Source organism: Pagrus major, chromosome 15 (genome assembly GCF_040436345.1).
Source record: "Pagrus major chromosome 15, Pma_NU_1.0".
NCBI classification, from domain to species: domain Eukaryota; kingdom Metazoa; phylum Chordata; class Actinopteri; order Spariformes; family Sparidae; genus Pagrus; species Pagrus major.
This window is the reverse complement of record NC_133229.1, coordinates 24638265-24653563: the sequence shown is the minus strand read 5'-3', so window position 1 is coordinate 24653563 and position 15299 is coordinate 24638265. Positions and strand designations below refer to the sequence as shown.

General features: G+C 38.6%; 3 protein-coding genes across 3 annotated transcripts; 2 read left to right on the top strand and 1 right to left on the bottom strand.

The window, feature by feature from the left end:
* Positions 1-964: 964 nt before the first annotated feature.
* LOC141009642 (histone H4) lies at positions 965-1436 on the bottom strand. Its single transcript, XM_073482327.1, has one exon. It carries the CDS (start codon positions 1434-1436, stop codon positions 1125-1127), a length of 312 nt encoding a protein of 103 aa, XP_073338428.1. The 3' UTR covers positions 965-1124.
* Positions 1437-11033: 9597 nt separating this feature from the next.
* Positions 11034-11369, top strand: LOC141009736 (histone H4). Its single transcript, XM_073482427.1, has one exon. The coding sequence runs from the start codon at positions 11034-11036 to the stop codon at positions 11343-11345; it is 312 nt and encodes a 103-aa protein (XP_073338528.1). The 3' UTR covers positions 11346-11369.
* A 2307-nt stretch (positions 11370-13676) lies between these two features.
* LOC141009373 (histone H1-like) lies at positions 13677-14663 on the top strand. Its single transcript, XM_073481974.1, has one exon. The coding sequence runs from the start codon at positions 13992-13994 to the stop codon at positions 14595-14597; it is 606 nt and encodes a 201-aa protein (XP_073338075.1). The 5' UTR covers positions 13677-13991; the 3' UTR covers positions 14598-14663.
* Positions 14664-15299: the final 636 nt, after the last annotated feature.

The window sequence follows — 15299 nt, the reverse complement described above, 5'->3', positions numbered from 1 at the left end:
GTTGCAAAATTTACAATTAATACAAATAAAGTAAGAGTCACTTATGGTAAACTACAGAACAGACCTTGAGCCTCATTGTGACCTTTTGATTCATTGTAGTTTCATTTTAGTTTGAGTTGAAACAGCAAATGTGTGAACGAATAATGACAAACTTGAGCTTCAGTTCAGATGTAACACTTTACACGGTCTTGTGTCACAGCCAGCTACATGTCAGGGATGTTTCAGCACAAACACACAAAAGTACAGAAAAGTAACACAGCCAGTCATTTAACTTTATTATACATATTTTTCCAAAGGAGTCAACATTAAATGAGTAGCTCGCTAGTACTGAAGTATCAATACAACAATATCAATCCGCTCATTAGTATACAGAGTAACTATTATTTTATAGCTGTGTTGAACACAACTCTCTACACAGCCTCCATGTGTTCACTACATTAATGAGACGATCTCCCTTTAATGTAAAGTGATAAGTTGTGGTGGGACACTACTGACGGTGTGACCATCGATGTTATCAGTGTACATATTGCATTTGATACTGAGTCTACCACATTAACAAATACACAATAAAACACATCTATTTGTTGTTTGCAGTAGTTCAAGTGGTGGTTTCCGCACATCATATGTTTAAGGAATACACACTAAAAGGCACCGTATAGAAGGTGTTTATTAATGTTACAATGCCGTCCTCGTGGCAAAAACTAAAGAAATATCTCAATACATAAAGCCCACTATATGTCAGATAAGACTATTAAACCCTCACCAGGGAAATTCACCGGAGCAAAAGCTCCAACCAGAATAGTTAACGATCAACATGACAAGCACCAACCAGTAAAATACAATTAAATACTTTCTATGTGAACTCAGACTTTGTGGAAGAAAAACCACACTGATATACTGCATCTCTATTAGGTTTATATAGGTCATTGCTTTGGCCTCAGCTCCAGAAGCACTACTATTGAATATTCACTTTAGTCAGTTTTACTTATCTTGGAACAAACTTCATGTTTATGTAGTTTATCATAAATCTCTACAACTAATTGGACAAAGGAACAAGCTTTCAGTAGAAATCAGTGTGTGGCCCTTAAAAGGACCTTTGGTTTAGATGAAGAAGAGATGGATGTTTAACCTCCGAAGCCGTACAGGGTGCGGCCCTGCCTCTTCAGCGCGTACACCACATCCATGGCGGTCACGGTCTTCCTCTTGGCGTGCTCGGTGTAGGTGACGGCGTCACGGATCACGTTCTCCAGGAAAACCTTGAGCACACCGCGGGTCTCCTCGTAGATCAGACCGGAGATACGCTTCACTCCGCCGCGGCGAGCCAGACGGCGGATGGCGGGCTTGGTGATCCCCTGGATGTTATCACGGAGGACTTTGCGGTGACGCTTGGCGCCTCCTTTCCCGAGTCCTTTACCTCCCTTTCCTCTGCCGCTCATTGTTGCTGCTCAGATTTTACAAACTGAATGAATTTTCTCCTGAAGTCTCGGTTATTTACATCCTCTCTGAGGACGTGATTGAGGAGGGTAGGGTCTCTTCTTCTTTGGCCTGTCATGAGGGCTGATGATGAACTTTTTGGCACATTAGCGCCACCTACTGAACAAAAGCACTGTGATCAGGATCTGACTTGTTCTCAACATTCTTGTCACAAAATAAATTGGGACATTTGCTAAATATCAAATAATTGTGTGAAAATGGTTTTATTTGTTATTATTTAAGTTTCTTTTCATCACTGAACTTCTTGAGATTTTTTTTTTTTTTTTTTTTTTTATCGACATGCATTATGGTCTGATCATGCATTTTATAGATGCCAATAAATCAGAAAAAACAAACAAAGAAAAAACACTGAAACTGCTTTATTTAAGGTAACTGAGAATTTTGAGTGATTCAGACAATGTCGCTGTCCTGTTTTTGTCAGAGTCCTGTTGACATCAGAGATCATGGCATTTTGATCAACACATTTAAGAAATGGGTTGGTCTCTAATTGACAGTAGGTCCAAGATTACCTCTGATAATTTCCAATTATTTTCACTGCAGCATTTCTCAGATAATTTCATGCTGAAATCAGCTTCAAACATCTGAACAGAAACAATGAGCAGCAGAGGAAAGGGAGGTAAAGGAGGCATTAAGCATCACCGTTAAGTTCTCTGTGATATTTGATGGTAAAATCATGGATATATAATTAATTCAATTCTGAATGAGCAGAATTTCAAAAAATAAAAAATAAACATATATCAAATTGTTATCAGCACACTCCACCAGAAAACCAAATTGTTAGATCTGATGTAGATCTGAGCGGGATATTGATTTCAGCATCAAGTTTTTCAAAAATTGAAAATGCATTTTTGAAAATGCAGAAAGTGCAGAAATGCAAAAAGTCTCTCTCAGCCAGGATTCAGCTTCATCGCTGCTCCACAAAGCTCAGCAGCAGCACAGGCTGGGCACCTTAAACAGAGACAGCAGCTCTGTCGGTGTCACTTCAGCACCTCGGACAGCGACACAGGACTCTCAGGAGAAGAGAACAGAAGCTCCACCTGCACTCACCTGAGCCAGCTGAGACACAGCTGCAGCCAATCACAAAGCATCCTGCTGCTCTACAGAGGGAGCTCTCCTGTTTACAGTGGAGCGACACCAACAAACAGTTTAGTCTCTTCGTTAAGATGTCGCTTTAACACAACAGAAATTAATCAGACAAGTAATCACGGTCTAATAAATCATGACGAAGAAAGTCTGAAGGAAATAATCTGTTTTTCACATTTGACATTGACATATTTAAGACCTGTCATATCACATTCACATTACATTTATATGACCTGACTCTCGTGTTGGGTGGTGGAGGGGATGTTAGCGGTGTGACTACTTTCCCCTGAGAATGTCCTTTATTTATTTGTTATGTATATTTTAATGTATTGATGTATGTGTTGGGGAATGGGGAAAGAGTGTTTAAGGTTTATAAACAGGTAACAGATGACGGAGCTGTCCATGGTGCTGGTGCACACTGACAGATGGCACTCATTCCCCTGAGAATGCATCTATTTGCTTTATGTATATTTTGATTTGTTGTTACATTGTACACATGACAGAAGAAATGTGTTTCAAGATAATAATGGGTCATTCAATACCAACTCACCCAGGGCCTCCCAGTTCATGTCATGGATTTTCTTGGAAAAAAAAAAAATCATGTTGAAACTTCTATTAAATTCATGAAACCTTACACAACCCGATATCTGTAAAGAGTGTTTAAAGTTTATAAACAGGTAACAGATGTGTCCTGAACATCCATGAAACCCTGAGGAAACTTGGCAACATGTATTGATTTAAGTAGTTGTTGTTGAATGGTTACAGTAATCAGATTAATGACAGGAAGTCTTTTTTTTTTTTTTACCAGAACGAAGAATCTGTCAATTTCACAAATTCATATATCCACTACTTTTCACTTTCTAACTACCAAATTTCGGTCTTTGTAGAAGGTTGTCTATCTGTCTGATACCCACTGAGCCTGTTTTTCATTGGGTTCTGGAAGTTTGTTTCATCTTGTTCTCTGTGTCTCCAGATAATATTAATCTTATTAATCTTAATCCTTAACTCAAAACACATATACTATTTGACAAATTCAAACTCTGTGAGCTAATGTCTGACATAATCAAGTTAGATTGAAACCAATACACGGATAATACCATCGGAAACAGGTTTGGGTGGATAACTGCAAAATGGATTGCAATATAACCAGAATTATTTGAAAGTGCAATTATAAAATCGGTATCAGACAGATAGAAAACTAAGTCAACACAATACAAAATATCTACTGATGAAATAAAACCACTGAATGTGAGATCACAGCCAGTGAAAATAATTAGCTATTTTAATAAAAAGGAGTAATATAATATCTTTGAATTTTTTTTTATATAAACAATGAATTTTAACATATACTGAAGTTTCAAGATCAGTAAAATAATCCTTCTTTGGAAAATCTACAGCCAAAATAACCCAAAAAGTGTGCTTTTCCTCTCTAAAGCTATATCTAACAAGACCTGCTTCCTTATCCTCAGTCTTAATGTCGACCTCCAGTCCAATCCTGTAGTCCTCATGCTGCTTGCTCCTCTTGAAATGAAGTTGGCTTGTCTGGTGAAGCTGCTTTTTGCAGTGGTCCTCTCCTTTTTGAGCTGCTGGACCAACTTTACTCTGCATCAACAGCTTATTTCTGGATCTGAAGCCGTTTATCCTCAGGGCCAGGCCGCTCCGCTGTCAAGTCCTCCTCTTGTTCAACTTCCAAAGGACACAGGGAAAACTCAAATTTCTGACTCAATCACTTTTATTTTTCTTTTGGCTTTGTCAGTTGATTGGTCTGTTCAGTAAATTAGGTTATAAACCTTTAAAAGACAGAGAAACAAAAGTTAACATTTTAATCAAACATTTTAATTAAACATTTTTAATGAATTTTAAATGAATTTAAACATTTAATTAAACATTTTAAATGAATTCAAACATTTAATTAAACATTTTAAATGAATTCAAACATTTAATTAAACATTTTAAATGAATTCAAACATTTAATTAAACATTTTAAATGAATTCAAACATTTAATTAAACATTTTAAATGAATTCAAACATTTAATTAAACATTTTTAATGAATTCAAACATTTAATTAAACATTTTAAATGAATTTAAACATTTAATTAAACATTTTTAATGAATTCAAACATTTAATTAAACATTTTTAATGAATTTTAAATGAATTCAAACATTTAATTAAACATTTTAAATGAATTAACCACTTAAGCCTTTTAAATGGAATAAAGAAAAATCTAATTTCATGAATTTTCCAAATTGTTAGTAAAGTTTTAACATTTAACAACATTTTACCATGTTTAACTTTGTATTATTCCTTTTGTATCTTATACTTTTAATTTTTCAAACTCAAAATGAAATATTATTTTAGCACAAACTCATTAAACACAAAATCAATGAAGTCAATGCTGCAATGTGTTCCTTAACCAATCTACACAGCAGTTAAACATAAACTTGAACATATTAAGCAGCATTTCAAACACCATGAGAGTAAATAAAACATTTCATCGACTATTGGACTGAACCTGTGAGTGAACTTGGAGCTTCTTCTCTCTGAAGTTTGTTTGTCTGAATGACTGAGAGCCTCCACGTCTTCACAGGTGCTCCGAGTCAGTGACTGATCAGGTAACAAGCAGCCACTTTGCTGCTGCTGGTGCACTCTGGGAAGTGTAGTTCTTTGAGACCCATTCCTGAGATTCAGCTCAACAACTACATTAAACTACACAGAACCAAAATGTGGTTCCCATTAAGTGAAAACTTGTTGAGATATGAATTTTTTTAAATGACAAATTCTTCATTCTGGCAAAAAAGAAAAAAAAAAGACTTCCTGTTATTAATTTGATTACTGTAAACATTTAGGAACAACTACTTAAACTAGAGAAGGCAAGTTATTTACTTAAACGAAGATATGTAGATAAAAATAAGATCATGTGGAAGAATGACACCAAATGCACATTGCTGGCTGTGACAACTTTTAATAATGTCAAGAATATCTAAAAACTCTGAAGTAATTTAGGGTTTGTTAAAAAGCAAATGCCAAACTGAATTGGTGGCTTTAATTGTTTTGAAATCTCGTGTGAAGAGATTCCTAATAGATTCTGACATTTATATTTTTAAGACTAAATTAGATGAACTTTTATATTGTATAAACAAAAACTAATAAAAACTGTTTTATCCTCGGGGATTTTAACATTGATATAGCCAAAGACGATAATGCGAAAAATGACTTCATGAACACCCTTTACTCCTCATTCTTTTGATAAAACTATCTGAAAACCTCCGAGCTAAGACATGAGATTCAGTCTATAGCTGTGATGACCCAGATGCTTCATCTAATGCTCTAATTAATGAAATAATGGGTTCCATAAACTCCACTATACCTGAAAAGATCATACATCGTGATGCATGGGGTCAGAAACTATGGCTTACAAAGGGTATATTAAATTCAATTTAAAAAAAGAACAAACTTTATAAATGCTACATCAAAAATCCAAGTGATGGAAATAAAGAATCATATACAAAATACAGAAACAAGCTGACACATGTAATACGGACCGTGCATCATCTGACAATTCAATTATTCAATTTAATCTGACAAACGAAAAACGAAAAAACGAGTCAATATTTCGTTTTTTCTGTTTTTCTTTTTGCGCCAAACATTGAAAACTGGTGTTTGTTTTCCTATTTTCAGCCCAAAACGGAAAATATAATAAACAAGGAAACCAAAACGAAATAATGAATCTAATTTACATTAGATACACACGAACCAGAGTATAATTCACACAGAAAGCAGGTGTTGTATCGAGCTCTGTTTCCTCGTCGAGATGTGTCTCCGCTGGTTCCGCCCCGGTCCGAAATGGCCCGAAGAGCGAAGGAAGCGCGCGTTCACAAAAAGCTCGCCCCCGAGCTGTTGTGCTCGTACCACAGAGGCGCTGATGTTGTGTTGTAGAAGTGAAATCCAAATTTCATGACTGTCTAGTTATACAGCACACATGTTTGTGTTTTTATGTCTTTATTAACACAGCCAACTACTGTTATTTCTATCAATAAAAAATGTTATATTTGTGAGAGACTTTTCATTTTGAATATTATGGACTTTTGGAAGAAAGTGTGCTCGTTCATTTATAGGCTGAATATAAATCGCTATTTTATCATATTTGTCTTAAATCCAGCTCCATTATAGCAGGTAAAGCACATCCTGACAGCTTGGAGTAATACTGTCACATACTGTTCCCCCTCTGTTCAATATGAGAGGAGGCTCTTTCAAAGTCATACTGCTGACTTCTTATAATATTATAGGTATAGAGAATATTGGTGAAGGAATTAACACTGATGTTTACATTATAACACAAATGTCAAATGTCACAGATATCCTGTGATGTCTGTGGACGGTGGAACTTAAAAGACCAACATAAGAAATTGATAAATGTGGATGTTTTCTTTACAAAGCCTATATGAAAATGTTCATATTTATCATTTAAAAAAAATTATTTTGATGTTTTTGTTGATGTGTTAAATATTGCACATTCTGCCATTTAATTTTGTATTTATTGAATTTGAATAATAATTGTATGTTCTAAAAAAGTAAGTATACACTATTTATTTTTTTGTTTAATGTTATTAAAGTCTTAAATGCTTGTCTGAGCCTCCTTTAATATTGAACAGAGGGGGAACAGTATCTGACAGTAATACTCCGAGCTGTCAGGATGCGTTCCCCCTGCTGTAAATGGTCGAAACAGGACTTATCTGTTGTGGGGAAATAGACACTGCGGTCACAAGTTGATCAGCCACTTCTGCTTCCAAGAGGTGGCTGTGTGGCTTTATTGGCGTGGTGGGCTGTGTCAGGCCTGGACAAGGAAGGAGGACTCAGGAGCAGATTTAGAGCAATTAGAGCAGTTAGAGCAGGTCTTTATTGAGATTTGATTTCTCCACTTGAGCTCATAAATAAGGTGACAAATAAACCGGCTATGAATCAATATAATCTGTAGGCTATGAAAACCAGAAACAAGACTACAATAAAACTCGAGGCAAAAAACGACCTCAAAGCAAAAGACTAATGAAACAAAAAATCACTCTTGAAGAGGCAAAGAAAAGTACTAAGAACTAAACTACACTGGCACATACGGCTATAAAAAACAAAAAAAAATAACAAAAAAAATAATAAAAATCACTCCAATCGGAGGAAAAGGAAAAAGGCTACAAACAAAACTACTATAAGACACATCAGGTGAGGGAACACAGGTGGAAACAATTAGGGATCAGGGGAGACGTCAGACTGGTGGCACATGAGGAAGGGCAAGTGACCTGAAACGAGAGGAGAGTTACTTTTCAAAATAAAACAGGAAGTTCACGAGACAGAAAAAAACCCAGGACAAGACACCCCTCACGGTGTGACAGGCTGATTGCCGCACTAAAGTGTTTTCTTTTCCCTCAATGAATATGAGATCGAGTATTTTTTTTTTCTTTTTCATTTTTCGTTTAAAAGGGCTCTTAGTTATTCTATATGATGCATGTTTACTCAAATAGGAAGCGAAGACGAGTAAGTGTTTTAAAGAGATTAAAATGCAATTAATGCAAATACGGCTACAACTAATAATAATATTGATTATGATTTGATTTGATGATATTTCTATATTTAAATATATATTTTTATATACTTATTTTTACATTTTGTACTTAGGTTCTATATTCCTACACTGCTGTTTGCTGCTGCAACGCTTTAAATTTCTCCATTGTGGGTCAAATAAAGGATTATCTTAATTTATCTTATTTTATCTTATATGACTGTTATGAATTAAATTCACCGAGAGATGGCGACATTTTACCTCCATAAAAATAGCCCAAAACTTCTATTGATAGCATAGATTGATAGGCTATAACCCTGAGTCAACATACGACCACCAGCTGGTCATTTAACCACTCCTTTTTCAACAGAGGTGAATGTATGTGCAGTTAACAAGACATTCAATAAATGATCATCAGGGCCGCTGGAAAATTTAATCTCCAGTCCAGAATTATCCTCTCTTCTGTCTCATGATTAGCAGGCTAGCAGCTTTTTTTTCTCTCCTGCCTCGGGCTGACTTGGTGCTCTACGCGCGCCTCACGGCAGCGATGCGCATCCTTTGCGCATTTGCAGAGAATGCGTCCCCTTGCGCAAAATGGGGCCCCCCCGTGGATCGTGGGGCCCTACGCACAGCGGGTGTTCTGCGTGTAGGGAGGGGCGGCGCTGATACTACCTCCGGAGGCGCATCAGAGGCGGAGGGAAATTTCACCCCTCGCCGCATCTGAAACTTTCACACAGAGGCGGATGCGGAGAATTGGCGCAGGGTCCCCGCATGCAAACGGCAGTGTGAATGGGGAACCTAATAGTTGGGTGAGATGAAGGAATAAATATATATATATATATAAAATGTGAGCCAAACTGCAATGCTGGCTTGAATTTGTGTCGAAAAGCAGCTAATGTGTTACAGTCAGAAGGAATCAAATACTCTGAATGGGACTGAAAAGTTAAATAAATCTCAGTGTATCAATTATTGGGAACATTTAAATATTTAAATGGAGTTTCTAATAGTTAAATATAGTTAAAATGTCAGGAAATAAACAACAAATAATAAATAAATTATATGGTAGAAACTATGAGAGTCGTGTGTGTATGGTTAAAAATGTGGCTTGTGGAGCAGTTCAGAAAAGTGGATGTGTTTGCCTTTCCGCTCAGTTAAACGGGACTTAATGCTGCAGTTGATGAGCGTTCCTGTCATTTAAAAGCCCACCGAGCCAAAAGTTTTTGTCCGATTGCCTCCAGAGACCCACTGCAGCAACCAGCACGAGTTTTTCTTCAAGCTGATATATATAAGTATTTTTTTCTGCTGGAGTGAAGACTGTGAATCGAGGGCGAGTTTAGGACGAGGTTGTTATAATTTTTTTGAGCTGCTCCACTCTGGCTGTCAACATTACACCCCATACACACTAATGCAAAAATCTGAAAGTGGCTGAAAAGTTATGAATGTTTGAACTGCGACTGTGCAAAAATTATTAATGCTGTGAAAAAGTTGAATCAATGTGAGAAAGTCCTAATCTTTGTGAACGTTTTACAGTTTGAATGGTGTTTCTATGAGAATGTATGAAGGAGGGAGAAGAGTTGGAAAGTGAGTGGGTTTGAAGGGATTTCTAATTGACTTCCATTATAATTGCGATGCAACAAAGCTTCAAAGAAAGTTGGATATTTTTAAAAGCTTTAATGGGATTTGAAAGATGAATACAACCTCGAATGGAGACAAATTGTGGAATATTTCCGAGTTTGAATGGCGTTTCTATCTGGAAGCGTAAATGACTAGATAAGCTTTGAAAATGCTTGAAAAAGTGTGAAAATGTAGGATTTTTTTTCAACATAACATCATCTGCTTAAATGGAAAAAAAATGGCTTGAAAATATTTTGATGTTCAGGACAAATTTCAATCCAATCCAGTGAAAAACAAATGATTGGTGACGTTCAGAATACACACAGAATCACTGAAATGCTGAAATTTAGCTCAGGGGGCCAAACTTTAAAAATTCAATAACCTAACTTCAAAAATATTTGGAGTACACCTGTAGGGTTTTGCAAGGTGTTGTGAATTTAATGGAAGTTTCAACATGAATTGTTTTGAGAAGTGGGAAAAGTAACTGTGATTCTTATGTGTTCAAGGTAGAAACAGTGAAGGACGACTGCAAGTGTTTGACAAATGAAGGAGCTCTCCACGGCTTGTGCACACTGACAGGTGAAAATGGAAAATGATTTCAATTTATATTGTTCATGATTTATCTGTTGTAGCAAAATAATGTAAATTATAGCTTTTTCTGTCCCGAATGATCCATGGACTGAGAATGGTGAGCACACACAGAGGGCTCTTAAAGGGAATGGGAGATTTGTTTGTTTTATGTTCAGATAATTCAGAGTGTAAATACCACCTCTCTTTTCGCCCAGATTATCCGCCGTTTAACGAGCAAAATGGATTTTAAGGAAACTCCTAAGTCCCCCTCTGTATACCTGACAGATTTCACCTGATGAGCTTAGTTTAGGGCCAAGATGCTCTGTGAATAACTTTTTTCTTTCCAAGGATCTAGTCGTAATCTTTTAAGGATAAATTCTTGGAAAGCATAATTCTGAAGCCTGCACTAAATACACATGAGCACTTTATTTGATTTTGTTTATCTTCTTTTATTCTCTCTCTCTCTCTCTCTCCTGCTCTCTCTCTCTCTCTCTCTCTCTCTCTCTCTCTATCTCTCTCCTGCTCTCTCTCTCTCTCTCTCTCTCTCTCTCCTGCCTTGGTTCACTTACGTCCTCCTTCCTCCAGAGTCCTGCTCCTCCCACCTCTTGCCGCTCACCAAGCTCCACCCACAACAATGGGTAGAAAAGCGCGGACGCCCTGAGCGGCCCCACCAGGCTCAAGAGCTCTCGACTCGAAACAGCCACCAAAAATCTTCAACATGAGCGGCAGAGGAAAGGGAGGTAAAGGACTCGGGAAAGGAGGCGCCAAGCGTCACCGCAAAGTCCTCCGTGATAACATCCAGGGGATCACCAAGCCCGCCATCCGCCGTCTGGCTCGCCGCGGCGGAGTGAAGCGTATCTCCGGTCTGATCTACGAGGAGACCCGCGGTGTGCTCAAGGTGTTCCTGGAGAACGTGATCCGCGATGCCGTCACCTACACCGAGCACGCCAAGAGGAAGACCGTGACCGCCATGGATGTGGTGTACGCGCTGAAGAGGCAGGGCCGCACCCTGTACGGCTTCGGAGGTTAAACATCGACCTCTTCTTCATCTAAACCAAAGGTCCTTTTAAGGGCCGCACATTTACTTCACATCAAAGCAAACTTCCTTGTTGCATTAAGCTACATACTGACATTGTGACAATAACGCAGTCAGTGTGGCAACTCCGGCTGAATAATGGCCTGACTCTGATGGTTCAAAAAGGCTTTGACCATATTGTTGCACTGTGAATATCAATCATATTAAGAGCTGGTGAGAAAGCAAAAACATTTTTTTTAATTACACACACATGTAGGCACGAAATGTCTCCATTCTTACCATTTCAACTAAAAGTATTACCGACAATCTGTGTTTTAATGTCATTAAATACCTGGACACATTTATTTGCATTTTAAAACTTCCCTGACCCTCGTCGGCCAGGTGCCAAATAAGACAAAAATATTAAGTTTAACTTCGTTTAGCAGGTATAAGGTTAGTTTTGAACGTCATGTGTTGGTCCTTTCAAAATAAAATTCAGCTTTATAAGTCGGAAATGATTTAATACAAATAGAAAACTCGTATTATTTGAGTCACTTACAGTCGTGGAAATGCTCCAGTGTGTTATGTTTGAGTGCCATTTATACAAATAATTTAAAAAACTCACACAGGTTATCTTGCTTTGATTAGTGTAGTGATTTTGATCATGTCCTTCCTTACTGCTGCTGTCAGACTCTACAATCAGCGCTGCTCCCAATAATCCCCACTTTGTTTATTTTCTTAATACCCATATTTATTATTTGTATTGTAAATAAAAATTCACTGCTATTATTTTTTTAAATATTGTACAATATCATGTTTATATGTGCATACAAGCCTATTCTATTTCTTACCTTTATAATCATATTGTTAATTGTTGGCTATTGTAATTGTTTTTTTGGTAATATTCTGTCCTTTGGCTGCTGTGGCAAACAAATGTCCCCGTTGTGGGACAATAAAGGAATTCTGATTCTGATTCTGATGTCTAAAATGATCATCTCTCTCGATCTTTGTTAATCGAAAATCATGAAATAAACCAAACTTTATGAAACAGACTGGAGCAGTTTTCACAAAGAGTCATGCTTCTGTTTAGTCTGAATAAAAATACCCTCCGTCTGCTGCTGTTGTCTCTGATATTGAGATCTAAACCAATCTAAATCACAAATCAACCAATATTTCAACTCACCCATTTGTTTCCATTTTTATGTGCAATGTTCTACTGTTGTTTGTTAGCACATGTTAATGGTGTAAGTTATTGCCTATCATCACCTATCTACACTTTACTAATTATGTAGTAAGAGGCACATATATTAGCATGTCTATTTCTGGTAGCCTAGTATTTTATATTGTCAAATAGATTTAATGTCAATATTTTGTTTTAATTCTATATATTTTATTCTTATTAAATGTGTATTTAAAAAAATCTTTTCTCTATCTATATGCTCTTATAGTCTGTCTACACTCTGACATTTCTATTCCAGTAGGAGCAGCTGTAATGTACCCAGTGTCTGACTCTGATGTGTTCAGGTGCATCTTTTAAAGCACTCAGTGTGGCACAGTCACTGTCCAAGGTGCTGACTGTTCATCTCTGGTGTCTCAGCTGACGAAAAGCTGTGATGCTGCCAACTGCTTGTACTCAGGGGACCACAAACGCCACACGCGTTTAATAAAGGGAAATAAACTAAATACACTGTATCCCAACATCAATATCTTTCCAGCATGCGTTTGTTCCACTTATTCCCTTTTGGGTCACTGCAAATCAATACAAAGTGGTTCTGAGTGACCACTTGTATCCTGTGAAACGTGTCTATTCTGATGGGCGGGCAGTCACTGAATACTCTAAGTATAACAATTATGTGAATCAGACGCTGTGAGGGAAAATCTTCTGGAGGAAAATCGCCCCAGCAGAGTTCAGAGACTTGTAGAGTCCATGCTGAGGCCTGTTGATGCTGTGCTGGTAGCACGTGGCTGCCCAACAATATTGACACATTTTCTTGTCTTTTCCTTTAATTTGCCCCCCGTCTGTACATATCGATGTGTTTGTTCAGTAACAGTGGATCTATCAACACATTATTTATATTAAAACTAGCTGTCAGCAGAAGAAATGTTGACAGCCGCAGTGAGCAGCTCTGTCTGACACCATGAGCCTCAGCCGTCATCAGTGTGTTTGCTGCCGCCTGAATAACTCCAGTTTATTACAAAGTGACCACCGACAGATGGTTGTTTTTATATTTAATCTCTGAACAAACATGTCGAGCAGCTAGAAATCATATTTCGATGGATCTCTGATGCATTTTAAACATTTTAGGAGAGAAATGAGGCGGAAAAGTCGCTGCGCAGCGCTGAGCACGGCGGTGAAAGTGTGAGGTTTGGAGGCTCCCTGAACAAAATGCAGAGAGCATCAGAGCTCAACATGACTTCAACATGAAGAGACACGAGTCCGCTACCGGCTCCTTCACTGTCAGCCTCCAACACCTCTCCCACAGTCAGTCTGGAGGGTTTTATCGATGAAGAGAAAACACAAGTGACACGACATTCAGCCTGCACTCAGCAGACAGCGGCCGGGTTGAGTCTCCACGGTTCTCATGGTGTGTTTAAGTGCAGCTCCGGCCTCTGAGAGTCAGTTCATTCAGACTCGCGTTGAGAGCAGGAACAAACCGCACAATGGCAGAAGAAGCACCAGCAGCACCGGCCGCCGCTCCGGCGAAAGCCACCAAGAAGAAGGCGGCCGCCAAGCCGAAGAAGGCCGGGCCCAGCGTCAGGGACCTCATCGTCAAGGCCGTGGCCGCGTCCAAGGAGCGCGGCGGCGTGTCTCTGGCCGCCCTCAAGAAGGCTCTGGCCGCCGGAGGATACGATGTGGAGAAGAACAACTCCCGCGTCAAGACCGCCGTCAAGGGGCTGGTGGTGAAGGGGACTCTGGTCCAGACCAAAGGCACCGGAGCGTCCGGATCCTTCAAGATGAACAAGAAGGTGGCCGAGCCCAAAGCCAAGAAGCCGGTCAAGAAGGCTCCCGCTAAAGCCAAGAAGCCCGCAGCCAAGAAACCCGCGGCTAAGAAGCCCAAGGCGGCGGCAAAGAAAGCAGCAACCCCCAAGAAATCCCCTAAGAAGGCGGCCAAGAAACCCGCGGCCGCTAAGAAAGCAGCAAAGAGCCCCAAGAAGGCCGCCAAGAGCCCCAAGAAGGTGGTGAAGAAGGCCGTCGCAGCCAAGAAAGCCCCCGCAAAGAAGGTCGCCAAGCCCAAAGCAAAGAAGGCAGCACCCAAGAAGAAGTGAGCGGTCTTCAGTCTGAGTACAAACAACAAAAGGCTCTTTTAAGAGCCACCCACACCATCCACAAAGAGCAGCATCCTGTTACTGTGTACTGTACAAACTAACATACTACGATTATTTAGGCTCGATTACAACCGGTTATCTTACTTTAAGAGAAGGAGGGAAATCCGGTGTGTAAAAGTCAGATTATCAGTTCAATCAGAATGCGGTTTAGATGGGAAGTTTTCCTTAGGGGAAAATGTCACTTTTTTCCCCACTTCAGATTCAGTTTCACAATGAAGGTGAGAGGCCGACTTATCTGTAGAAGTTTAGAACGAAACCGAGCAGATCTTTCTTACATTTATTTATTGGATGAAGTGTTTCATAATGAGTGGGAGGATTGTCTGATAATCATCTGTAATCGGTTGTTGGTGAAAACTTCTCGATTTTGTGTAGGAATGTTAAAACGACAACGATCTGATTCAGTATCATTATTGTTATTGTTTTAATAAATAATGTTTGTATATTGTTTATGTGCTACTATTGTAGCATTTAAATGTAGTTAATGCCTTTAGCACACTCAGACCTGTTGACATTGACGCAACATAAATAATATTTATACAAATGCTTTACTTCCGTGCAGTTTTAAAGGCACTTGTTCCTTACTTTAGTATGTTTTACACTTCACTACATGCTGGAGACAAATCTTGTAAATATTAAACCTAC

Coding starts and splice junctions, on each gene's coding strand:
- LOC141009642 (XM_073482327.1), bottom strand. CDS start 1,436: ATGAGCGGCAGAGGAAAGGGAGGTAAAGGACTCGGGAAAGGAGGCGCC.
- LOC141009736 (XM_073482427.1), top strand. CDS start 11,034: ATGAGCGGCAGAGGAAAGGGAGGTAAAGGACTCGGGAAAGGAGGCGCC.
- LOC141009373 (XM_073481974.1), top strand. CDS start 13,992: ATGGCAGAAGAAGCACCAGCAGCACCGGCCGCCGCTCCGGCGAAAGCC.